Raw genomic sequence first — 27,727 nt, forward strand, 5'->3', positions numbered from 1 at the left:
TCCGTTGGGGCATTCAAGCCGGAGCTCCACCAGACTGGCTGGCGGAAGTTACCACCCAGATTACTCATGCCGGGGAATAATTTGTTCTCTGGACGTCGTGTCTTCTGCCGCTCAGACACCCTGTAATGTTGTTGCCAGCCGTCGTTCTGTTTGGCTCAAGAGTCATCAAAGAAGTCCCTTACGAGCCTGGCTTTTTCAAGGATCACGGCTTTTCGGTTCCAAGCTGGACCAAATTATTAAGGACGCCACTGGCGGCACCAGTTCTCTTAGGCGGCAACTTCGGTCCTTTTTCGGCCTTTTTTGCGTCGTTTCGCGGCATCAGATTCCTTTCACAACAGAGGCCACAGGCACGTTAAGAAGAGAAGGTGTTCTTCGACTCACTCCTTCCTGGCGTTCCCGCTACTCCTAAGGTGGATTCTTCAGGTCCAGGACTGGAAGTTCCACCTAGGCATGACCCACGACTAGACTCTAGCCCGTTTCTCCTGTTCCTCAGGGACGTCTGGGTCTCCTCAGTAGAGGACGCATGGGCCAGGGCACTTGTATCCTCTAGATACAAAATCTTCATTTCACGGCCCGGGGATCGTTTTCTTCGAATCCCAACCTCCAAGAGACCCCGCTCTAGTCCTGGGTTTCTTTACAGCCATTGTTTCCCTCCTTAGATCCGGGGTAATCGTTCCCGTCCCAGAACAGGAACGGTTCAACGGTTCACAGGCTTCTCTTCAAATCAGAGGACGACAAGGTTCGTCCCAGTCCGGATCTCAATTTGCTGAACAGGAGGTTTTCGTCGGAGACACTTCAGGATGATATTCCCTCGTTCAGTAATCGCTTCCATGGAGGCTCAGGAATTTCGGTTTCAGGCTCCCGAAAGTCTATCCATCTTCCCGACACTCTAGCCGTTGCGGGTGGCTCGTCAACAGGAAGAAGTTCCGTCTTGTTCAGCGCCTCGTATATCCGGGCATGTTCTTCGACGCTTGTCGGACCAGAGTCTTCCTTCCCGAAGACAGGATATCCCTCCTTTGTCAGGAAGTTTGCTTGCTCCAGGGTTTTCAGCTCCCCTCCTTTCCGATGGGCCTTAAAGGTCCTAAGGAGGTTGGTTGCAACATCGGGAGCAATTTTCCCTTCGCCCGTTTCATTCAAGACTTCTTCAGCAGGCTATTCTATCACAGGGGGACAGGTCTGTCTTCTCCCGGCATCGTCCGATCCGGCTTTCTCCCGGGTCAAATGGTTCCTCGACTGGTGGCCGAGGTCACCTCTCTTATCCCAGAGTAGATCCTTCACAGCATATCCTTCCTTTCAGTTCCCTGGCAGGTGGTGACGACGGACGTCAGCCCGCTCGGCGGAGGCGCGGGGCTTTGTCACCTGTTCTTTTCAGGGTTGTTGGTCGATGCAGGAGTCCTCCTTGCCGATCAATGTCCTCGAGTTCCGGATCATCTTTCTGTCTTTCCTTCACTGGGTAAGGATTCTCAGCAGCCTAGACAGACAATGACACAGCAGTGGCATATGTCTACCACCAGGGGTGGACTCGGCGGTCTCTGGCCTCGGCCGAGATTCCAGGATCCTCCTTTGGACAGAGACAACGGTCCTGGTGAGCTCCGCAGTGCTTGTCCCCACCGTGGACATTTAGGCCGCCGACTTCCTCGGCCGCGAGGGCCTTGTGGCAGGGGACTGGTACTTCAGGAGGTTTCCTATCGGATTGCTCTTTGACTGGGGGACTCCAGATGTGGACCTCATGGCGTCCCGATTGAATAGGAAGGTCCCTTGGGTCGGCCCAAGGTCCCGCGATCCTCTCACAGTGGTGTTGACACTCTGGCCATTCCTTGGTTGCAGTTCGCGCTCCCCTATCGGTTCCCACCCCTTTCCCTTGCTTTCCAAGCTGTCGAAAAGATCAAGGCGGGATGGGTGTCGGTCATTCTGATCGTCCCGGATTGGCCCAGGAGGTCTTGGTTTGCGGACATCATCAATCTTCTCGCGGACACCCCTGGTGCCTTCCAAACAGACCCGATCTGCTTCTCAGGGTCCGATCTGCCACCCGAATTATCGGTCGCTCAGTTTAACGGCGTGGCTGTGGACTCCATAGTTCTAAGAGCGTCCGGTCTTTCGGCCCGGATGGGTCACGCTATAATCCAGGCTAGGAAGCCTTCGTCTTCTTCCAGGATCTACTATCGTACCTGGAAGGCTTACTTTCGTTAATGCGAGTCCAACTGCTTTTCACCTATGTCCTTTCCCTGCCTTCCATTTGGTTTTCCTTCAGGCAGGACTGGATTCGGGCTTCGCTCTCCGTTCCATAAAGGGCCAGGTTCCTGCGCTCTTCTTCCCTTTAAGAAGACGTTATCTTCTCAGCCACAGGTTAAGACCTTCCTTCAAGGAGTAGCCCACGCTGTCCCTCTGTTCAGGGCCTCTGTGGATTCATGGGATTTAAAGGTTGTGCTGGTTGTTCTTAGGGGTTCCCCCCTTTTGAGCCTCTGAGGGAGTTTTTCCCTTGTCAGTTCTATCTCGGAAGGTGGCTTTTCTCAAGTCCATCTCTTCGATCCGCCGCGTTTTTGAGTTGGCGGCCATTTCTTGCCGACCTCCTTTCTTGTTTTTCCACCAGGACAAGGCGGTCCCAGGCCTCCGCCTTCCTTCCTTCCTTTCACGAGGTGGTTTTCATCTTTCCACCTCAACGAGAACATCGTTCTACCTTCCTTTTGTCCAGCTCCGACTCATCCTCTGGAGCGATCGTTGTACAGGCTGGACCCCGTCAGGGCAGTGAGGATCTCCCTGGCTAACATGGCCGCTTTCCGAAAGATGGATTCTCTTTTCGTCATCCCTGATGGCGTGCGTAGAGACCTGCCGGCTTCCAAGGCGACTATTGCTCGCTCGATCAGAACGGCAATTTTGGAAGCTTACCAGGTCAAGAAGAGTGCCCCCTCCTGAGATAAAGGCTCACTCTACCCGGGCAGTCGGCGCCTCCAGTGCGGTACGTCACAGGGGCTTTCGCCGACTGCTTTGCAAAGCGGCAACCTGGTCTTCCATCCACACGTTTCGCCGGACTACGGCGGACTCCAGCCTGGGCAGAAGGATTCTGCAGGCGGCAGTGGTGAGTCCTCGGACCTGATGGAAGTCTGTTTTTCCCACCCCAGGGACTGCTTTGGGATGTCCCATGGTTTGTGTCCCCCAATGAAAGGCGATAGAGAAAACAGGATTTTTGGTTGCTTACCGTAAAATCTGTTTCTCGGAGCCTTCATTGGGGGACACAGCTCACTCCCAAGTTGAACAGCTCTGTTTACTGTATACATTTGAGTTCTTTGAACACTCTTTGAGTGCTTGAAACTGTTAATCTATGGAGCCCCGTGGAATTTGTTGGCGCTATGTGGATAAAGTTTATCATGTTATTATTATTCTTTCTCTTTTACACGTTGCTTCTCCTACTGCTTTCTCACTAACTGAATATCCTACTTCCTGTCGGTAGGGTGTACACTGCAGAGGAGGAGCTAACTTTTTTATTTGCATAGTGTCAGCCTCCTAGTGGCAGCAGCATACACCCATGGTTTCTGTGTCCCCCAATGAAGGCTCCGAGAAACAGATTTTACGGTAAGCAACCAAAAATCCTGTTTTTCCATTTAATTGCACTCTCCTCTGATATGATCTAGCACACCAGAGGAAAGAGAAGTGGGGCCCTCCTGGTACCCCCGGTGTCCCTGGACCTTCATGCATCCCCCAATCCAGTCCCCTGACCGTCGGCGTCTTCTTCCGGGAAGAAAATGGTGGGTGATTGCACAGTGCGCCTTCAGAGATCTGCCGGCCGGCACCCGGCAACAATAGGAAATCTTTCCTATTGGCTCATTTTGATCACTGTGATAGGGTCTATCACAGTGATTAAAAAAAAAAAAGTAAATCAAACCCCCCTTTATCACCCCCTTAGTTAGGTAAAATAATAAAATTAAAAAGTTGTATTTATTTTCATTTTTCCTTTAGGGTTGGGGCAAGGGTTGGGATTAAGGTTATGGTTGTGGTTGTGGTTATGGTTGGGAATAAGGTTAGGATTAGGGATAGGATTATGGTTAGTATTGGGATTAGGATTAGGGGTTAGTTTGGGGTTAGGGTTGTGGTTAGGGTCTCCAAACACGATATAGCACCCACCGTTGATTCCAGCCAATTTTGCATTCAAAAAGTCAAATGATGCTCTCTCCCTTCTGAATCCTGCCATGCGCCCAAACAGAGGCTTTCCCCCACATACGGCGTATCGGAGTACTCTGGAGAAATTGCACAATAAATTTTGTGGTCCATTTTCTCTTGATACCCTTGTGAAAATAAAAAAATTTAGTTCCAAACTAATTTTTTTGTGAAAAAAAAAAAAAGTTAAATATTCATTTTTCCCTCCACATTGCTTTAGTTCTCATGAAGCACCTGAAGGGTTAATAAACTTCTTGAAGGTGGTTTTGCGCACCTTGAGGGGTGCAGGTTTTAGAATGGTGTCACTTTTGGGTATTTTCTGTTTTTATTGACCCCCCAAACTCACTTCAAATGTGAAGTGGTCCCTAAAAAAAAAAAAAGTTTTGTAAATGTTGTTGGAAAAATGAGAAATCGCTGGTCAACTTTTAACCCTTATAACATCCTAACAAAAACAAATGTTTCCAAAATTGTGCTGATGTAAAGTTGACATGTGGGAAATGTTATTTATTAACTATTTTGTATGACACCAATCTAATTTAAGGGGACAAAAATGAAAAGTAAAAAATGAAAAATTGCTAAATTTCCATTTTTTTTTTTCGTAAGCGCAAGTTATATCGAATAAATTTTACCACTAACACGAAGTACAATATGTCACAAAAAAACATTCTCAGAATCAGTGGGATACGTTGAAGCGTTCCAGAGCTATAACCTCATAAAGTGACAGTGGTCAGAATTGTAAACATTGGCTAATCATTCAGTACCAAATTGGTACTTTCACTAAGGGGTTAAAGGCTAAGGACACCTTCAACATGGAAAATAAGATTTTAAAATGTTATAATGGGGTCCTGTGGTTCTGCAGAAAGTTACCCTGTCAGGAAAATAAAGTCTAAAACATAAGGGGCATGATATTCATTCTCAATTCACTCTCCATTATGTGAGTGGTTTTATGTGATTTTGTGACTTTTGCTGATGCTCACCCCAGCTTTCAATCTTGATTCTAAGAAGTGCAGTAATTTTTTATTTGGAGGGCAGGTAAGACGTTGGAAGTACTGCGAATATTCTCATTCTTTAAAGGTGTTCATGTTTCAAGTTTTCATGTTCATTTTTAGCCTAAAAATACAGAACGTTACATTTGTCTTCCCTGCCTTCTGTGACTAATACAGTGGCCATGTATGAGGCAGAATCAAAGAAAGCCGCTTCTTGCTCCGCTTCTTTCCTGATGGCCTAAAGTGAACTCCTTTCAGCTTATTATTAGGAGACAAAAAAAGTGAAACTAAACTGTCAGATCTGTTTCTTCCCTGTTAAGGTCAACTAGTACATTTTTTTTTTGTTCAGGATTTTTTTGGTTCAGTACCTGAAAAAAAGGCTTCAAACGCTGCCTCAAAGCCAGTACCAAAATCTGCTGTGCCCGCTGAAGTGAAGACTCCAAAATCAGGCCTGTTTAGTAGTGACGAGGAGGTAATGATTTTCATTAATTGTCCGATTTTTATAAATTTAACAGTTGTGCCGCTAGTTTTAGCTTCTGAATGTTTGATTTAGGAAGATAAGATTTAGAATATGAAGAAAAAATTAAAATCTGATACCCAAGCACCATACAGATATGTACCTTTTTATAGTACAACCTCGAAGGGATTGTCCACTACGAAGACAACTCCTTCTGAATCCCTTTGTTTCCCCCAGTAAAATAATAACAACTATACACCCCTCTGGTGCTGGCGCCATTGCAGGAGTGTTGGCATTGGGTCATTATGTCATGTGATCCTGCGGCCAATCGGTGCTGGCATCATTTCTCTTCTGTCGTACAAATCCAGAGGAGGTGAGAGCTATGGCTGCCGTCACTTTCTCCAGAAGTCAATTACGTCCATAGGAGAGGAGAATGTTTGCGTGCTAGAAAAATGGCACACAACCCCATGGGAGAGTCTGTGCCAACACTGCTGGAACATCTCCAGTGGAGAGTATAGGCGTTATTATTTTACAAGGGGGCAACAGAGATTCCGAAGGGGTTATAGGACTAGTAGACAACCCCTTTAAAAAGAAACTGCAACAAGGTCAAAAGCAGCCAGTTGTTTTTTGTTTTGTTTTATTCCTACGTTGATCCCGAGTAATGTGTGGTGTTTTTTGTTTTTTAAATCCACCATACATTTCCAAAGTTACGAGCCTTTTTTTTTTTTGCTGCAAATTTATATGGTTTTTCCAAGGGGGCATGGCTAATAGGTTATAATGCAGAGCTGCCTAAATGCACACAAGAAAATCCTGTGAGCTACGCCCACTTGGTAAAGACCATACAAAATGGGACTAAATAAAAAGTCTGTGAATGTGATACCTCAGAATGCAGGAGCTGCCAGCCCCTGCTGCATCGTCTGTATACTCACTTATCATAAGTGACTTGTGCTGTGCTAGGAGCTGTGGTATGTGCCGACCATGAACTGGAGCAGCTGTGCAGTCGGACACGACCATTATACAGTACAGAGAACAGGGGCACATTATCTCAGCACAGGAACATTTCTTTTAACACATCAAATTGTGGAACTTATTATTATTCCAACATCTATTGATTCAAATGTACTTTCTTCATGGCAAAATCCCTTGAGGGCTTGTGCACATTTTGCAGATTTGTTGTGTTTTTCTGGCAGATTTGTCACAAAACCTGAGGGGTTTCCTGATGCCAGCAAAGTGAGTGAGAATCTTGAAGTGTCATTTACTCTTTGCTTATTTGTTCCTTACTTATTTAAAACTGTATTACATTTCATTGGTCAAGAAAAGAGACCATTATTTTACAAGGTCTGGATTGTGGTCAAGGGTATGAAGCTAGCAATAGTGTTATCACATACAGTGGCATGTAGAAGTTTGGCACCCTTGGTGAAAATTACTGTTATTTACATATATACGTTCAACTTTTACATTTTAAAAATGACAAAAGGGAAAATGAGCTGCTGCAAAAGTTTGGGCACCCTTGGATATGTGTGCTCAGATAACTTTGACCAAGGTTTCAGACCTTAATTAGCCTGCTATGGATATGGGATGTTCACTATCATTGTTAGAAAAGGCAAGTGATGAAAGTTTCAGAGCTTTGTTAAAACCTAGCCTCTAACCTTGTGCCAAAAAAACCCCAGCATCCATGGGTTCTTCTAAGCAGCTTCCTAGCACTCTGAAAATGGTGGATGCCCACAAAGCAGGAGAAGGCTATAAGAAGATGGCAAAACATTTTCAAGTTGCCCTTTCCTCAGTTCGAAGTGTAATTAAGAAGCAAAATTTCAGTACGTAGGATTACTAGAGAGGTCAAACCAGACCCCCTCCGCTTGACTGCAAAAGACCTTTGTAAAGATTGAGCAAACCCTGAAGTTGTGGTACATTGTTCTACTGTTCAGAGACACCTGCACAAATATGGCCTTCATGGAAGAGTCATCAGAAGAAAACCTCTCCTGCATCCTCACTATAAAATTCAGCATCACAAGTATACAAAAGAACATCTAAACAAGCCATTTTTAAAAAAGTCCTGTAGACCGATGAGGTAGCCAGTCAATAGTCTTTCAATTCTTGGCTGGCTAAAAGAAGTGTTTATAATCTGTGGTACTTTCAAAAGGGAGTGCTACTAGGTACTACCCATAGTATACTGGCAGAGGTACTAACCATGCAGTGTCCTCAAACTTTTGCTTCAGTCCTTGTTCCTTTTTGTAATTTTTAAAATGTAAAAGATTAAAGTATTTGTTTTTTGCCTAAAATTCGAAAATGTATCATCTTTAAATTGATGCCTTTTAGAGATTATTGCATCTTCAACTTGCTTGACTTTTCACAATAACAGTAATTTCTCCTACTCCCTACTCCTCATTGGGGGACACAGGACTATTGGTGTTATGCTGCTTCCATTAGGAGGACACTAAGTTAACACAGAAAAATTAACTCCTCCCCTGCAGTATACACCCTCTCACTGTTCTTGCTTAGCGTCTGTAGGAGGCTGGACTAGGCTGCGATTTAATTCTCCGCCCACCGCCGGAGCTCCGCCCACTATCTCGGCGCTTCTCGTTTGTAATGAGAAGCTCCCCGCAAATCTCGGGGGCCATATTGGGACTCACTTCTGCGGGGGAAAACCCGCTGAAAACGCTGACCTGACAGCCAAGGGCGCCGATCTTCTCCTATTCTTCCCTGGGGACACAAGGCACAGGACCGTGGGTAAGCTGTGCACAGGAGAGCTTAACCCCTTCCCTGCAAGCACATACCCTGCCTATCTGGCCCTTATCTTTTAAGACTCACTATGTCTCACCCCCAAAGAGGTTAAAAAGGCTAACAAAAAGCACACTGTTTTTACCTCATGTGCCACTTGTAATACTGCCTTGCCCTGAGCTCACAATACCCCGTTATGTGCGGATTGTGATCCGGCCTGTGTGCAGCCGCCTCCTGCCGCTGCCAGTGCCGTCTCTGACCCGGCTGAACCTAGTCCCCCTGAGTGGGCTGCTTCCCTATCACGTTCTATGGCTTCCCTGACCAAGGCAATAGATTCCCTCCGGGGTTCCTCTCCAAGTCAGAATGCCATGTAACCTACCACAGAGGACTCTGGCGACGGTATGGATCCGTCCATCAGCAGGGGGCGTACTCTATCCCTAAGGGCTCAGGGCTCCAGAAAACAGACCCATGTCACATTCCCTGAACACGGCCACGCTTGTGCTTCAGCTTCAGCGAGGTCAATTTCTCGTTCTCCTTCTCCTGAGAACCGCAATACACATGACTTGGAATATGAGTCCGATGCATCTTTAGTCCAGGATTCCTCAACTTCTCAAGAGACGCTTGATTCTCTTATTGAGGTGGTCAACAAGACCCTGAAGGTGGACGTGGAATCCGTATCCACTCAGGAACACATGGTGTCTTTTAAAAAGACAAAACGTGTCCCAAAAGTATTTGTCACTCATCCTGAATTTAAGGACATTGTCCAGAAACACAGGGACCGGCCCAGTAAACATTTCACGGGTCACAAGCTTATTGAGGCCAAATACCCCTTTTCTCAGGAACTAATGAAGGACTGGCTGCAGTCTTCTTCAGTGGACGCTGCAGTATCGCATCTCGCCTCCAAAACGATCCTTTCTTTGTCTGACGGTTCTTCAGTCAAAAACCCCTCTGACCGCCAAATTGACTATCTGGTTCGCTCTGTCTTCGAGGCGACAGGAGCATCACTCTTTCCATCTTTCGCCGCTACTTGGGTGGCTAAGACTGGTCGCTTGGGCTGAGGTTCTGACCTCAACCATCCACGACATTAATCTCCCTCCAGATGCAATCAACCTGGCTAACCAGATAGCCCAAGCTTGGGGACTTCGTAGTTAACGCCTCAATAGACGCGGCCAATTGCGCTGCACAGGCTCCGCAAATGCAATCTCCATCAGAAGAGCCCTATGGCTCAGAGATTGGCGAGCAGATTCTGCTTCCAAAAAATCTTTGACATCTCTGTCATACCAAGCTGGTTGCTTGTTCGGAGAAAAGCTGGTCTAAATTATCTCTGACGCCACCGGAGGAAAGAGTAAATTTCTTCCTCAACAAAAGCCTGCCCGGCTGATTCGGTATCAACAACAACATTGATTCCTGCCTTTTCGTAACAATCCCAATTGGTCTTCTACCTCCTCCGGATCAGGACGAGGTTCGTGTGGAGATAGAGGTTCCCAGGTTTCATACAGACCTAACCGTAGCTGGAAACCCAGACCGAGGTCATCTGGACCTAAGTGATCCAGATGCCTTAGATCTTCCACTCAATGACTCGTTGCAACATCCGGAGGTCATCGTCACAGTAGGCGGCCGCTTACTTTCGTTCTGCCAAGCCTGGCTCTCGGTCGTCCATGATGAGTGGGTCAGAGAGTTGGTGTCCTCCGGGTTACAAAATAGTTTCCCCCCCCCCCCCTCCACACGTTTTTTCCAGTCTTGTCCTCCCAAAACAAAAACAACGGCTTTTCTCCATGCCATGAGGGCACTACAAGAGGACGGAGTCATCATTCCGGTCCCCCTAGACTAAAGGTTCAATGGGTTTTATTCCAAACTTTTCGTGGTCCCAAAGAAGGACGGATCGCTACGACCGATACTGGACCTAAAGCTCCTGAACCACTTTGTAAAAATCCGACGCTTCAGAATGGAATCCCTCCGTTCTGTCATCGCATTCATGGAAAAGAGAGAGTTCCTAGCATCCATAGACATCAAGGATACTTACCTCCACATCCCAATTTTTCCTCATCAACAGTTTCTTCGCTTCACTTTTTGCGAGGAACACTTCCAGTTTGTGGCCTTACCCTTCGGCCTTGCCACCGCTCCCAGAGTTTTCACCAAGGTCATGGCAGCCGTCATGGCTATCCTTCATGCTCGGGGAGTGGTGGCACTGGACGACCTGATGATAAAAGGCCCGTCATATCCAGCGAGGAGTCCGTCGACATCACGGTGGATTCTCTTTCTCGCCTGGGTTGGAAGATAAACTTCGAAAAATCTTTCCCAGTCCCAGCTCAGCTGATCTCTTTCCTGGGAATATCTCTGGACACTTCCCGAGGCTTGGTCATTCTCCCACCAGAAAAGGCCTTGTCCTAGTAGCAGGGGGCACGGAGTCTCTCTCGCCCAGTCTCTTACTCCATTCGTTTCAGCATGCGCATTCTCGGGAAAATGGTAGCAGTCATGGAAGCGGTTCCGTTCGTGCCGTTCCATCTCCGTCCCTTACAGCATGCGCTGCTGTCAGCATGAAACGGGAACCCGTCCTCTCTCAACCGTCGTTTCCGTCTGTCTTGGCGGGTCAGGCAGACCCTCAGGTGGTGGACACTCAAGTCCTCCCTGAACCAGGGGAAGTCTTTTCTCCCAGTACGCTGGTTGGTGGTGACCACCAATGCCAGCTTTTTGGGCTGGGGTGCAGTCTACAGTCACCACACAGCTCAGGGGCGGTGGTCCACTCGAGAATCGTGTCTCCCCATCAATATCCTGGAAATACGAGCGATTAGACTAGTTCTGCTCAGTTTTCACCATCTCCTTGCAGGTCACCCCATCAGAATCCAGTCCGACAACGCCACAGCGGTGGCGTACATCAACCATCAAGGGGGAACCCGCAGCAAGGCGGCCATGCTCGAAGTGATCCACATCCTCCGCTGGGCCGCAACCATTCGCCAATCTCAGCGATCCACATACCAGGTGTGGACAATTGGGTGCGGACTTCCTCAGTCGCCAGGGTCTCACCTCGGGCGAGTGGTCCCTCCACCCAGAAGTTTTCCAGCAGATTTGCCATTGCTGGTGGGACTCTGGATGTGGACTTCATGGCCTCAAGGCTAAACAACCAGGTCCCCCAGTTCATTGCCTGATCACTCGATCCTCGTGCATGGGAGCAGATGCCTTGGTCCTACCGTCGCATCAATTCCGCCTTCCATACATTTTTCCTCCTCTTCCCCTGTTACTGAGGGTCATCAAGAAGATCAGGGCAGAGGGGGTACCAGTACCGGGCATGGTACGCGGAACTGGTTCAGGTGGTCTCTTACGTCCCCTGGCGGCTTCCAGATCGCATGGACCTTCTCTCTCAGGGCCCGATTTACCACCAGAATTCCGGGGCCCTGGCCCAAGCTGGATTCTCCCCTGAGATGTATTCCACCATGATTAGTGCTAGAAAGCCCGTGTCCATGCGCCTTTATCACCGTAAGAATCTTCTTTGCGTGGTGCAACGCCCGTGGACTATCTCCTCTAGTATTTTCCATCTCTTCCATATTGGAATTTCTCCAATCAGGACTAGAGTCGGGCCTTGCACTTAGCTCCCTCAAAGGACAAGTGTCAGCATTGTCAGTCTTATTCCAACAAAAAATTGCCACCAGATTACCGGTTAAGACGTTCCTTCAGGGAGTTTCCCGTGCGGCGCCTCCCTATAAAATGCCTTTGGATCCATGGGATCTTAATTTGGTCCTTGGAGCTCTTCAGGAGCCTCCTTTCGAGCCACCCAGGACATCTCTCCGACCTTCCTTTCCTGGAAGGTAGTTTTTCTAGTGGCTATTATGTCAATCAGGCGAGTCTCGGAGTTGGCGGCTCTCTCCTGCCGTCCTCCATTTCTGTTTTTTCATCCGGATAAGGTAGTCTTGTGGACTTCTCCCACTTTTCTACCCAAAGTCGTTTCCTCTTTCCACCTCAATGAGGAGATTGTCCTGCCTTCATTCTGTCCATCGCATTGAGAAAGCTCTGCACACTCTGGATGTGGTTAGGGCCCTTCGACGCTATATCTCACGGACAGCTCCCTTCCGCAAGTCAGATGCTCTCTTCGTACTTGCAGAGGGACAAAGGAAGGGCTTACCCGCTTCCAAGGCTACTCTAGCCAAATGGATTTGATCGTTTTATTCAGGAATCCTATCGTGTCAGGGGTGCTCCTATCCCAAAAGGGATTAAGGCCCATTCTACTCGGTCAGTGGGCGCCTCTTGGCCCATCCGGCACTATGCGTCAGCACAACAGGTTTGCAATGCTGCGACTTGGTCCAGCTTGCATACTTTTACAAAACACTACCACATCCATTCTCTATCCTCTGCAGACGCTGCCCTTAGCAGGCGCATTCTGCAGTCGGTAGTACCTTAGCCATAAGTCTATAGTACATGGGGTATTAGCAGCTATGTTGCTCCCCACCCAGGGACTGCTTTAGGACGTCCCATGGTCCTGTGTCCCCCAATGAGGCATAGGAGAAATAGGGATTTTTGTGTACTCACCGTAAAATCCTTTTCTCCGAACCACTCATTGGGGGACACAACACCCACCCTGTTAGCCTATTGGCTTGTTGTTACTTCTTGGGTTTTGACATAGTTTTATTGTCTTTTTCACTATATAATTGTCTAAGGGGTACTTCCGTCTGTCTGTCCTGGAAATCCCACGTCGCTGATTGGCCAGGCGCCAGGCCGCGACCAATCAGCGACGGGCACAGTCCGGCCGAGAATTAGTCCCTCCCTACTTCCGTCCAGTCAGTGCCCGGCGCCCGTTCCATACTCCCCTCCAGTCAGCGCTGACACAATGGCAGCGTTAACGGACCGCGTTATGCCGCGGGTAACGCACTCTGTTAACGCTGCTATTAACCCTGTGTGACCAACTTTTTACTATTGATTCTGCCTATGCAGCATCAGTAGTAAAAAGATCTAATGTTAAAAATAATTAAAAAAAACAAACAAAAAACCTGCTATTCTCACCTTCCGTCGTCCGCCGTTGTGTGCGCTGCTGCCGCCAGCTTCCGTTCCCAGAGATGTATTGCAAAATTACCCAGAAGACTTAGCGAATATGGTGGCCACACTGCTATATACTATGTGGGCTGTGTTATATACTGCGTGGCTGCTATATACAACGTGGCCAGTGTTATATACTGCATGGGCTGTTATATACTACGTGGGCTGTGTTATATACTACGTGGGCTGTGTTATATACTACGTGGGCAGTGTTATATACTACGTGGGCAGTGTTATATACTACGTGGGCAGTGTTATATACTACGTGGGCAGTGTTATATACTACGTGGGCAGTGTTATATACTACGTGGGCAGTGTTATATACTACGTGGGCAGTGTTATATACTATGTGGCCTGTCTTTTGTACTGGGTCAGCTGTACTATAAATTACTTGGGCTGTGTTATATATTACGTGGGCTATGTTATAGGCTGAACTGGATGGACAAATGTCTTTTTTCGGCCTTACTAACTATGTTACGATGTTACATACTGCGAGGCTGCTATATACTACGTGGGCAGTGTTATATACTACGTGAGCTATGTTATATACTGCGTGGGCTGAGTTATATACTGCGTGGGCTGAGTTATATACTGCGTGGGCTGTGTTATATACTGCGTGGGCTGTGTTATATACTGCGTGGGCTGTGTTATATACTGCGTGGGCTGTGTTATATACTGCGTGGGCTGTGTTATATACTGCGTGGGCTGTGTTATATACTGCGTGGGCTGTGTTATATACTGCGTGGGCTGTGTTATATACTGCGTGGGCTGTGCTATATACTGCGTGGGCTGTGTTATAGACTGCGTGTCTGCTATATACTACATGGCTCCTATATACTACGTGGCCTGTGCTATATACTATGTGGCTGCTATATACATACATACATACATACATACATACATACATACATACATACATACATACATACGCTAGAATACCTGATGCGTTAGAATCGGGCCACCATCTAGTGTTCTAGTGTTTAATACTCCTACTGCATTATTACCGAACTGGTTGAATATTGGCCAGTGAGAGGGTGTATACTGCAGGGGAGGAGTTAATTTTTCTGTGTTAAATTAGTGTCCTCCTAGTGGCAGCAGCATAACACCCATGGTCCTGTGTCCCCCAATGAGTGGCTCAGAGAAAAGGATTTTACGGTGAGTACACAAAAATCCCTATTTTGACGAGGGGTGTCGTAACATTTACATGCCACTGTAACTAGACCTGCAATGACCAGTAGTCAAAAAATGGGCAAGGAGACACCATACATGAGCCGAGTAAAGATTTCAGACTTTCATTCGACCATACTTTGTTTTTTTCTGCAGGATCCTGTTGCTCAGTCTGTCAGCATAAAACCAACTGAGAAAAATAAAAAGGATACTGATGGTCCAATAAAGCACAAGAAAGAAGAGAAGAGCAGGAAGAAATCTAGTGTGTTTGATGACAATGATGATGATCTATTTGCAATTACAAGAGAGAGGTATGCTTATTTTCTCCCCATGTGATCCGTCTTTTGAAAAGGACTTGTCACCAGAACTCCAGAAAACTTTGTCCTGATTTGCATGACTTTCCCTTACAGGTCACATGTCACCAGTTCAATAGTGTCCAGTATTTGCTTATGACAGTCTTGATTTTTTTTTTTTTAAATTCTGAACACTGTTCCAGATATATAGGCCATTTTGTTTAGTTCTATTTTATTTGGTCTTTTCAAGGGAGTGCTGTTCAGATGATCCTCTGGGGTGTGCCTTTAGACTATTCTGCATTATTACCTTGTGAGCCATCCCTCCTAGCTTTGCATCATCTGCAAATTTAATTAGGTTACCTTCAGTTCCCTTATTTGGGTCATTTATAAAAAAAAAAAATAGAACAACACTGGGGCCAGGACAGTGCCTTGTGGTACCCCACTTGAAACACAACACCCTTCTAATTGAAGGTGCAACCACTTATTACCACTCTTTGAGTACGATCACTGAGCCAGTTATGAATCCACCTAGCCTTGTCAATCCCGTACTTGGTCATTTTTTCAATAAGGATAATATGAGATACTTTATCAAATGCTTTCCTGATCTACCCAGTCGGTGATTCCATCATAGAAGGAAAGTAGATTAGCAAACATGTCATGCCAGACTACAAACCCATGCTGACTCTGGTTAATTATTCAAGTACTTCCATACATGCTGTGTAATAATTTGTTCAAAGATCTTTCCTGGTATAGAAGTAAGGCTCACTGGCCTGAAATTTCCTGCCTCCATCTTTTCCTTTATTGAAGATAGGGACAACCTTTTCCTGTGTTCAGTTTTATGGGACTTCTCCTGTTCTCCAGGAATTTTCAAAGATTTGGGCAAATGGTTTGCAATTTCCTCTAACTCTCAGTACCCTAGGATGTTAATTATGTAAATTGTCTCTTCACAGAAGAAGAGAGCTAGAACTCTAGTGCCACCTATTGTAAGGTAGCAATCCTACAAGTCAATGTTGACCCTTTGACGAGCCTTATCACATGACTTAGGATGAAAGCCTAACCAGAATCTCAATTTGCAGACACTGTGTTTCGGAGTACTGCCCCTCGTGAGTGCAAAGCAGAGATCTGGTTTGGCTGTGTGAGAGGCATCAGACCGTTATCCAAGAAGTATCTTTTCTCCTTGCGGAGATCGACATGCTAAGCATGCCGAGATGAGGAGACTTAAAGCCGCAATGCTCCTCTGGGTAATATGCTAATTATGCAAATTGTCTCTTCAGAGAGGAAGAGAGCTTGAACTCTAGTGCCACCTATTGGAAGGTAGCAATCCTACAAGTCAATGTTGACCCTTTAACGAGCCTTGTCACATGACTTAGGATAATAGCCAAACCAGAATCTCAATTTGCAGACACTGTAAGTACCCTAGGATGTAATTCATCTGGACCAGGAGATTTAAATTAATTTAAATTAGCTAAGTGTTCCCTTAACATCTCTCTGTTTATAGATAGAGTGGATTATTTTATTCCTTCGATGTCAATGTGAAGATAAGTTGATGTTACAATTGCTTTCTTAGAGAACACTGATGCAAAAACAGGATTTTTGGTTGCTTACCGTAAAATCTGTTTCTCGGAGCCTTCATTGGGGGACACAGGAACCATGGGTGTATGCTGCTGCCACTAGGAGGCTGACACTATGCAAATAAAAAAAGTTGGCTCCTCCTCTGCAGTGTACACCCCACCGACAGGAAGAAAGATCTTCAGTTAGTGAGAAAGCAGTAGGAGAAGCAACGTGTAAAAGAGAATAATAATATAAGAATAATAAACTTTATATAGCGCCAACAAAATCCGCGGCACTTCACAGATTAACAGATTCAAACACCCAAAGAGTGTTCAAAGAACTCAAACGTATACAGTGAACAGAGCTGTTCAACCTGGGAGGGTGCTGTGTCCCCCAATGAAGGCTCCGAGAAACAGATTTTACGGTAAGCAACCAAAAATCCTGTTTTCTCTATCGCCTTTCATTGGGGGACACAGGAACCATGGGACGTCCCAAAGCAGTCCCTGGGGTGGGAAAAACAGACTTCCATCAGGTCCGAGGACTCACCACTGCCGCCTGCAGGATCCTTCTGCCCAGGCTGGAGTCCGCCGTAGTTCGGCGAAACGTGTGGATGGAAGACCAGGTTGCCGCTTTGCAAAGCCGTCGGCGAAAGCCCTGTGACGTACCGCACTGGAAGCGCCGACTGCCCGGGTAGAGTGAGCCTTCATCTCAGGAGGGGCCCTCCCGTGCTTGACCCGGTAAGCTTCCAAAATTGCCGTTCTGATCGAGCGAGCAATCGTCGCCTTGGAAGCCGGCAGGCCTCTACGCACGCCATCAGGGATGGTGAAAAGAGAATCCATCTTTCGGAAAGCAGCCGTGCTAGCCAGGGAGAACCTCACTGCCCTGACGAGGTCCAGCCTGTTCAACGATCGCTCCAGAGGATGAGTCGGAGCTGGACAAAAGGAAGGTAGAACGATGTCCTCGTTGAGGTGGAAAGATGAAAACCACCTCGAGAAAGGAAGGAAGGCGGAGGCCTGGGACCACCTTATCCTGGTGGAAAATCAAGAAAGGAGGTCGGCAGGAAATGGCCGTCAACTCAAAAACGCGGCGGATCGAAGAGATGGACCTGAGAAAAGCCACCTTCCGAGATAGAACTGACAGGGAAAACTCCCTGAGAAGCTCAAAGGGGGGAACCCCTAAGAACCAACACAACCTTTAATTCCCATGAATCGACAGAGGCCCTGTACGGAGGGACAGCCTGGACTACTCCTTGAAGGAAGGTCTTAACCTGTGGCTGAGAAGATAAAGTCTTCTTAAAGGGAAGAAGAGCGCAGGAACCTGGCCCTTTAGGGAACTGAGAACGAAGCCCGAATCCAGTCCTGCCTAAAGGAAAACCAAATGGAAGGCAGGGAAAAAGGACATAAGTGAAAAGCAGTTGGACTCGCATCAACGAAAGTAAGCCTTCCAGGTACAATAGTAGATCCTGGAAGAAGACGAAGGCTTCCTAGCCTGGATTATAGTGTGACTCATCCGGGCCGAAAGGCCGGACGCTCTTAAAACTGTGGAGTCCACAGCCACGCCGTTAAACTGAGCGACCGATATTTCGGGTGGCAGATCGGACCCTGAGACAGCAGATCGGGTCTGTTTGGAAGGCACCAGGGGTGTCCGCGAGAAGATTGACGATGCCTGCAAACCAAGACCTCCTGGGCCAATCCGGGATGATCAGAATGACCGGCACCCATCCCACCTTGATCTTTTACGATAGCTTGGAAAGCAAGGGAAGGTGTGGGAATCAATAGGGGAGCAGGAACTGCGACCAAGGAATGGCCAAAATGTCAACACCACTGCGAGAGAATCGCGGGACCTTGGGACGACCCGAGGGACCTTTCTGTTCAATCGGAACGCCGTGAGGACCACCTCTGGAGTCCCCCAACGAAGAGCAATCCGATAAGAGACCTTCTGAAGTAAGGACCATTCCCCTGCCGCGAGGCCCGAGGAAGACGGCGGCCAAAATGTCCATGCCAGGGACCTGCACTGAGGATCTCACCAGGACCGTTGCCTCTGTCTAAAAGAGGATCCTGGAAACTCGGCCAAGGCCAGAGAACTCCGCGTCCACCCCTGGTGGTTGACATATGCCACTGCTGTGTCATTGTCTGAATTCGAATTGGCAGGCTGCTGAGAATCCTTACCCCAGTGAAGGAAAGATAGAAAGAAGATCCGGAACTCGAGGACATTGATTGGCAGAGAGGACTCCTGTGCCGACCAACAACCATGAAAAGAACAGGTGACAAAGCCCCACGCCTCCGCCGAGAAGGCTGGAGATTGTCGTCACCACCTGCCAGGAAACTGGAAGGAAGGATATGCTGTGAGGAATGTGCTCTGGGATAAGAGCAGGGACCTCGGCCACCAGTGGAGGAACAGTTTGATCCCGGTAGAAAGACGGATCGGACGATGCAGGGAGAAGACAGACCTGTCCTCCTGTGATAGAATAGCCTGCTGAAGAAGTCTTGAATGAAACGGGCGAAGGGAAAAATTGCTTCCGATCTTGCAACCAACCTCCTTAGGACCTTTATGGTCCATCAGAAAGGAGGGGAGCCGAGAACCCTGGAGCAACAAGACGGAACTTCTTCCTGTTGACGAGCCACCGCAACGGCAAGACTGTCGGGGAAGAGGGATAGACTTTCGGGAGCCTGAAACCGAAATTCCTGAGCCTCCATGGAAGTGATTACTGAACGAGGGAATATCAACCTGAAGAGTCTCAGACGAAACTTCCTGTTCAGCAATTTCAGATCCGGACTGGGACGAACCTTGTCGTCCTCTTTCAGTACAAATAGGTTCGAAGAGAAGCCTGTGAACCGTTGAACCGTTCCTGTTCAGGGACGGGAATGTTACCCCGGATTTAAGGAGGGAAACAATGGCTGTAAAGAAACCCAGGACTAGAACGGGTTCTCTTGGAGGTTGGGATTAGAGAAAACGATCCCAGGACCGTGAAATTAATCTATTTTGTCTCCAGAGGATACAAGTTCCCTGGCCCATGCGTTCTCTGTTGAGGAGACAAAGACATCCCTGGGGAACAGGAGAACGGCTGCCCAGCCTAGGAAACGGGCTGGGGCCTAGTCGTGGGTCCTGCCTAGGTAGAATTTCCAGTCCTGGACCTGGCGAATCCACCTTAGGAGTAGCGGGAACGCCAGGAAGGAGTGAGTCGAAGACTACCTTCTTCTCTTAACGTGCCTGTGGCCTCTGCTGTTGCGAAAAAGGGGTCAGATGCCGCGAAAACGACGAAAAAGAGGGCCGAAAGGACCGAAGTTGCCGCCTAAGAAGAGAACTGGTGCCACCAGTGGCATCCTTGATAATTTAGTCCAGCTTGGAACCGAAAAGACGTGATCCTTGAAAAAGGCAGGCTCGTAAGGGACTTCTTGATGACCCTTGAGCCAAACAGAGCGAGTAATCTGGGTGGCAACTTTCGCCAGCAAGTCTGGTGGAGCTCCAGCCTGAATGCCCCAACGGAGTTGTTTAGCCCCTTCGGATAGACTTCGAAACCCAAATGGAAGCGAAAGCCGGGCATAGGGATGATGCGGCAGCTGCGAAAACTGAATTCGCAAAGGATTCCATGATCTTATTGATGGAATCTGTCAGATTCGCCCCACCGGACAGCGTGAGGACTGTGCTGGTGGCAAGTCTAGCAGTCGGCGGATCCACAGAGGGAGAGGTCGTTCTCTATCGCCTCTCGTTCCGATTGGCGATGAGATCCGGAGGAAGGAAATATGAGACTCCAAGACGCTTGCCTCTTTGAGAATGTCTGGTCGAATTCTCTCTTTCTCTGGCCAGAAGCTCCTCGAGTCAGGATGAGGAGCGAATCCCTTGGGAGGTAGTTTAGACCGTCTAAACGAAACCGCCTGATCTGCAGGTTCCGTAGAGGGATCTTTGATGCCACAGGTCAGATTGGACGCTCCAATGAAGGTTTGAACCATATCCCTCATGCTATGATTTGGTTCAACTTCGGCCCCAAATTATCCTCCGAGGCCTCGGCTGACTCCGGGGAGGGGATCAGGGGGAAGTCGACCACAGAGAAGGACCGTGGGGCGAGATGGACCGAGAAGAGAACTCAGACCGGCGTTCCCGTCTGGATCTTTCGCGGCCTGCATGGAAGACTCGGACGGAGCTTCTAGCGACCCGCTGGCTACTACGGAAGTCTGCAGGGGCAACTGATCGAGCACGGACACAAGGGTCTGGGACACCCGTGTGAGATTCGCTACTGATAGAGACAGAGGGGAGGCCCAGCCTGGGGAGGGGACTTCGCTCTGAGGCGGAGCAGCAAGGGAGTCTTAGGCGGTGAACATAATGTGGGTTGCTGCGGGCCTGCCTGAGGGAAGCTTGGGGTTACAAGACGAACCCTGAAAGTGTTTCAGTAAGGCACAGGATGAAGTAGGATGCCGGGAGAGACCACCTTTAAAATTAGCCCGAAGGGGCCCCTGAGGGAAATGTCTGGAGAGTAGGGGACAGGGGGGGGGGGAGGGGTGGGGAGGGGGAGGGGAGGGGGGGGGGGGTGGTCTGGCAGGGGATTAAGTAAAACTGCGGTGTAGAGGTACTCACGGCAGACGCTGCGGTTTCCGGATGGAAGGCTGCACGGCTTGGAAGATGCTCCTCAGGAACGATAGCCCCTAGGAGAACAGGCAGACATCTGATGCACTCTCTTGTCCGATGTAGCTTGCCTGCAGGCCAGTGTGAGATGTGAGGATGCCAGAAATTTGCGCTCTTGAGATGGGCAAAGAGAAACGTTCCTGGCTCAGAAATAAGTATCTGTGGCTGCCTGGGAGTGGTGGGCGGGCTTAACCGCCAGGCCAGGAGCACCAAGATGGCGGCGGTGGGCGGAGCTTGCCGTGATAATCGGGCGGGAGAAAAGCCCGCCCGAGAGAGAGGAAGTGGGAGGGGACGCGGCGCCGGAAGTAGGCCCCGGAAGAACCCGGGGCCTAAATTTGAGGCCGGTGGCCGCCAGGAAGGGCCGCGGCGGCGGGAAAAGCGGCGCGGTTGCCTGCAAGGCTGCCGCGCCGCGGCAAAGGGGCACGGTGTGGCCGGAGGAGGAAGCCGGAAGTAGGCCCCGGGAGAACCCGGGGCCTAAATTTGAGGCCGGAGGCCACCCGGAAGGGCCGCGGCGGCGGCGGGTAAAGTGCCGATGTCAGGAAAAGCGGCGCGGTTGCCTGCAAGGCCGCCACGCTGAGGGAAAAGGGCACAGTGCAGGACCGGACTTCTGAGCACGCTTGTGTGCTAGGATCTTGGTCCTGGTGAGGGATCTATGAGGATACGGGGTGGCAGTACACGCCGTACTCATAGTCCGTATTGTGGGACTACGGGTGTGACTGCTCACCCTGTATCCCTTCCGGAAAACCTGAAAAGAAACGACGCACATTGAGGTAGATAAGGGTCTAATGAAAGACCCGTGTCCACCTCCTACTGACACTAAGCTAAACTGAAGATCTTTCTTCCTGTCGGTGGGGTGTACACTGCAGAGGAGGAGCCAACTTTTTTTATTTGCATAGTGTCAGCCTCCTAGTGGCAGCAGCATACACCCATGGTTCCTGTGTCCCCCAATGAAAGGCGATAGAGAAATAGGAATTTAAAAATTCATCCTTCTCAACATGATTTTTGACCACTTCACCCTTTTCATCCTGTAAAAATTCTTAAGCATCTTTTGACTTTTCTTTTGCTTTTGACATACCCCCAAAATCTTTTTTTGCTACTTTTGGTCTCCCTTGCAAGCTTTACTTCATTACTGGCATTAGCTCTTCTACACTTGCTCTGCATTCCCGATTTTGCATTTACTGTACATTTCTTTTTTCCTTTTTAGCAAGTGTTTAAGTTCTGTGTTCATCCATCCTGGTCTTTAAATGCTTCCAATTCTTCTTTCTTTTCGGGATTGTTAGGCTATGTGCACACGTTGCTGATTAGGCTTAGGAATTTCTGGTGCGGATTCTGCCTCTCCTGGCAGAAAACGCACCTGCGGATTTGTCACGTTTTTTGTGCGGTTCCGCAGCGGTTTTTGGGGGTTTTTGCTGCGGTTTTCTTGAAGATTTGCTGCATTTTTTACCCCTGCGGTTTTCTATAATGGAATGGGTACAAAAACGCTGCAGATTCACAAAAAAGTGACATGCTACTTCTTTTAAACCGTAGCGTTTCCGCAGCGGATTTTCTGCAAAGTGCACAGGATTTTTTTTTCTCATTGATTTAGATTGTACTGTAAATCAATTGTGGATCGCAGCATTTCTGCACCGCAAAAAAACGCAAAAAAACGCTGCGGATCCGCAGAGAATCCGCAACGTGTGCACATACCCTTACAGATTGTGCAGTGAGAATTTCATTTGGCCAAATCTCCCATGTACATAAATAAAACAAAATCTATCACTGAACCACAGTGGGTTAAACTCAATATGTTGTAATATTCTTAGAAACAATAGAATCACAAAAAGATTGGGTCAAACAAGCAAACTCCCGAAATACATAGTGCTATGTATCAAAAAGGACAGACACACCTAACAGATCCTTGTGAAGGGATCCTTGTCACTCGCTTACCACCAGTACTGTCTAATCACTATACTCTCTAATCCCAACTCCTTTTTCCTAATTCATAAACATTTAATCAAGGGGCCAATAAAAGGAATATTCCGAGGTATTGATCACCAGAGCCAACGGTGGCACAATTCACTGGCCCCAGCAGTACACCTGTCCCTTGTCAATCTGTTGATATATATTAAAGCTAGGAGAGGAGTAATTACCAGATCTGATAGCATTATTTCTTTATAGTCAGAAGAAAAGTCACCGTGTTTCCTTGCTATTTGAAGATGATGCTGGCAGTGAAGAGCCTTTGTTTTCATCTGGCGTGACCAAATCTTCCGTAAGTCTTAAAAGGTGATAAAATATCAGCTCGGTTGCTGTGCTGCATTCATCAGCGCCCTGTGCTCTGCATTAAGTATGATGCAAAATGCAAAGAAAATGAATGTAGGTGCATCAAGTATTTAGTATGCAAATTATAACTGTTCGGTATGGGTTATTTTTTTATGTGAATATACTGGGGCTGAGACTACACAGGTCTAGAAGCCAGCAATCACACATTGTAGTCCACACAACTTGCAACTGATTCTTCCTGCCTACCCTACCTTCTTTAGAAGGCAGTGACCTTGTGGCCCATCGCCCAATAGTCACAGCAAGTTTGTCTGGAGACATGAAGGTTGAGGCCAGTTACTGTCTCTAAGCGCCATACTTCCCAGCACAGAATTCGCCAGCATTCTGTCAAATTTACGATGATCAGATTGTGAAATCAAACCACCACATGAGACTAACAAACATCACAGTAGTTATATCATTAGATCTAATATTAATATACTGTGATCATACATTCATGGACATTAGAGGGAACAGTCGCAAATACTCATGAACAACGAAGAAAAAACAACGACAGAAAGTTCCAAAGATAATTTAACCCCTTAGTGACCGAGGCAAATTTTTGAAATCTGACCAGTGTCACTTTATGTGGTAATAACTCTGCAACGCTTCAACAAATCCCAGTGATTTTGAGATTGTTTTTTCGTGACACATTATACTTTATGATAATGGTAAATTTTGTTCTACATTTTTTGTTTATTTATAAAAAATATCAAAAATTTGAGAAAAATGTTAAAAATTAGCAATTTTCTAAATTTGAATGATTATCCCTTTAATCCAGATGGTCATACCACAGCAAACCATTAATAAATAACATTTCCCACATGTCTGCTTTACATCAGGACCATTTGTAAAATATTATTTTATTTTGTTAGCAGTTTAGGAGGTTTAAAAATGTAGCAGCAATTTTTCATTTTTTCAAAGAAATTTACAAAATTTATTTTTTTAGGGACTTATCCATGTTTGAAGTGACTTTAGGGGTCCCATATATTGGGAAACCCACAAACGTGATACCATTTTAAAAACGGCACCCCCTGACATATCAAAAACTGCGGTCAGGTAGTTTATTAACCCTTCAGGTGCTTTACAGAAATTAATGCAAAGTGGTATGACAGAAATGAAAATGTGTATTTTTACCACCTAAATGTCTCTAACTTCTAAACAGATTACTACAGCCGACAGACTCTAAGGCCGCTATTTGGCCATGAATTGCCATGGCAAACATCAGGACAACAAAATCATGATATGAGGGCACCAATTGGGACAAAGAAGAAGCCCCCACGCTCTGTTAACCATTTATAATGATGTAGTCACTATTGACAGCAGCATCTAAGGGGTTAAACAGATTTAGATGGTGCAAATACTGATCGTGGCTGGTACAGCAAGTTGTCAGCTATAGTGTACAACTGACAGATGCTGGATTGTCACCTGTATGGTGAGGCTATTCTCTTATATCTCAGGTCAGTTAAAAGACGTATTGGCGGTCATTAAGGGGTTAAATAATCAAAATTAATTTTATTAAATGACCAGGTACAGATGGAAAATGGAAGAACGGGAAGGGTTAAACCCACTGTGACAAAACACTCCGGGATCGCTTTTGCTAGGGTCAAAGGTCACGTGGTTTGTGCATTGAATTTCTGAGGCGTACAGCAGGTTTCCAAGTAGGCTGACCTCAGGTCAGATTTATTAAAGTGAAAGCAACACAGAAAAACAAAACATAAAAATAAATCCTAGCCTGTCCGGCACTAACTAAACAAACACGTTGCTAACTTAACAACTGGGGGGGCTTCTCCCACCCAGCTAACATCACACAATTCTTGAGCAGAGCTCTCACTCACGGTTGTCTCACACAGACAGGCAATCTGTGTGCCCCAGGCAGACACTGGAAACCCCCAGCTGGTCATCTTTTATTCCTGCAATCATTAACCCCTTAGCACCCTGAAGATACTGAGTGGCCTAATTCACATAGGACAAACACCTGGGCGAGATATACCTGCCTCCAACTACCACACCAGCATGAGTCTTACATATCCCCCCCCCCCCCCCCTTGCTCAGACCACTCCGGTCGAGCAAGAACACTCTTGAAACCGTGCACTCGGGATAGGGCATCTGCGTTCCCCATCTGCACCCCAGGTCGGTGCTCCACCGTAAAAAAGTAAGCCTGCAGGGCAAGGAACCAGTGGGTTACCCGACTATTACGGTCTTTGTGGAGGTGCATCCACTTGAGAGGGGCATGGTCTGTGACCAGCCTAAACTTCCTACCGGCCAGGTAATACTTGAGGGAGTCGAGGCACTCTTTTTCAACCACCGCATATCTCTGCTCATGTACATTCAGTTTCCGACTGAGATAGAGGACCGGGTGTTCGACTCCGTCCCTCACCTGGGAAAGTACAGCTCCGACACCAGTATCAGAGGCATCAGTTTGTACCACAAACTCGCTGCTGAAATCAGGAGTCACTAGTACGGGCTGAGAGCACAAAGCCCGTTTCAGGCTGTGGAAGGCCTCTTCAGCAGCTGAGGTCCATTTTACCGTGACGGAACCCTTCCCCTTGGTAAGATCCGTCAAGGGAGTAGCCATGGCTGCAAAATTGGGTATGAACCGGCGATAATAGCCGGCAATCCCCAGGAAAGCCTGTACTTGTTTTTTGTTCACTGGTTGTGGCCAGCCCTGAATTGCCTGTATTTTGTCGATCTGGGGTTTAACCACTCCTCGGCCAATCACGTAGCCCAAGTATCGGGCTTCTTCAAGCCCGATGTGGCATTTCTTGGGGTTTGCCGTTAAACCTGCATCTCGCAGGTCATCAATCACCGCTTGTACCTTCTGGAGATGAGTTTCCCAGTCTATGCTGTAAATTACGATGTCATCCAGGTAGGCAGAAGCGTACTGTCTGTGAGGCCTCAAGACTCGATCCATCAATCTCTGGAACGTTGCGGGAGCTCCGTGAAGTCCAAACGGCATATAGACATACTGGAACAGACCTTCCGGTGTAGCAAATGCCGTCTTCTCTCTGGCCGCCTCGGCCAGAGGAATCTGCCAGTACCCCTTTGTTAAATCCAGGGTCGTAATGTATCAGGCTTTACCAAGCCGGTCGATCAACTCATCGACCCGGGGCATAGGGTACGCATCAAATTTAGAAACTGCATTCAGTTTCCTAAAGTCATTACAAAACCGGATGGAGCCATCCGGTTTAGGTATCAACACAATTGGACTGGACCAGGCGCTGTGCGACTCCTCAATGACTCCTAAGTCCAACATTGCCATCACTTCCCGGGAGACGGCTTCACGGCGGGCTTCCGGAATCCGGTAGGGCTTCACATGAACAGTGACGCCAGGCTCTGTGACAATCTCATGTTTCACCAACTTAGTCCGGCCAGGTTTTTCGGAAAAAAACTGTCGGTTCTGTAACAAAAATTGCTTAACCTCAGATTTTTGTCGTTCTGAGAGAGTCTCGGCAACCTGCACCTCCGGTACAGTAGGTGAACAAACCGGACGGGGCAGATCCGCCGTTAGGGCAGAGCGGTCTTTCCAGGATTTTATCAGATTCACATGATAAATCTGTTCCGGTTTTCTTTTACCCGGCTGGTACACTTTATAGTTCACTTCACCAACTCTTTCTCGGACCTCAAATGGGCCCTGCCATTTCGCCAGGAATTTACTATCCACCGTAGGGATTAGGACCAACACCCTATCGCCGGGTGCAAATGTACGGACCTTAGCGCCTCTATCATAACTTTGCCTCTGGGCTCCCTGGGCCTGTAACATATGGTCCCTAACAATGGGCATGACAGCGGCAATACGATCCTGCATTTGGGTTACATGGTCGATCACCATTTTAAAGGGAGTGACTTGACCTTCCCAGGTTTCTTTTGCGACGTCCAGCAGTCCCCGGGGACGACGGGCGTACAACAGTTCGAAAGGCGAAAACCCTGTGGAAGACTGGGGAACTTCCCTAATGGCAAACAGCAAATAGGGTAACAAGTAATCCCAGTTCTTCCCATCTTTGTCGATCGCCTTCCGGAGCATCTGTTTTAAGGTTTTGTTGAAGCGCTCAACCAGGCCATCTGTTTGAGGATGATAGACAGACATACGCAACGGGTCTATTTGTAAGAGCCTGCAGAGCTCCTTCATTACCCTCGACATAAAGGGAGTCCCCTGGTCGGTGAGTATCTGTTTTGGAATTCCCACCCGACTAAACACTTGTACCAATTCCTTGGCGATTGTCTTGGTAGCTGTGTTACGCAAAGGGACGGCTTCCGGGGAACGAGTGGCATAGTCCACGATGACGAGGATATGTTGGTGCCTACGTGCGGATCGGGGAAGGGGCCCAACCAAATCCATCCCAATTCTCTCAAAAGGGACCCCGATGATAGGAAGGGGTACCAAAGGGCTACGGAACTGAGATTTAGGGGCCGCGATTTGGCACTCTGGACAGGACTCACAATAGTTACGCACATCACTATGT

The 27,727-nt window shown here is 47.7% G+C and overlaps 1 protein-coding gene across 3 annotated transcripts in view; it reads left to right on the forward strand.

Annotated features, from left to right (window-relative positions):
* Nucleotides 1-27,727, forward strand: part of LOC138665669 (WASH complex subunit 2C-like) — a 152,710-nt gene that overhangs the window by 49,470 nt on the left and 75,513 nt on the right. For 2 of the 3 annotated variants that reach the window (XM_069753348.1, XM_069753347.1), the window contains exons 18-20: nucleotides 5,488-5,610; nucleotides 14,662-14,816; nucleotides 23,127-23,217. In XM_069753348.1, the coding sequence (XP_069609449.1) occupies nucleotides 5,488-5,610; nucleotides 14,662-14,816; nucleotides 23,127-23,217 (369 nt within the window). The remainder of the gene's footprint in view (nucleotides 1-5,487; nucleotides 5,611-14,661; nucleotides 14,817-23,126; nucleotides 23,218-27,727) is intronic. The other variant, XM_069753349.1, reaches the window with a different exon arrangement.

Source organism: Ranitomeya imitator, chromosome 2 (assembly GCF_032444005.1).
Source record: "Ranitomeya imitator isolate aRanImi1 chromosome 2, aRanImi1.pri, whole genome shotgun sequence".
Taxonomy (NCBI): domain Eukaryota; kingdom Metazoa; phylum Chordata; class Amphibia; order Anura; family Dendrobatidae; genus Ranitomeya; species Ranitomeya imitator.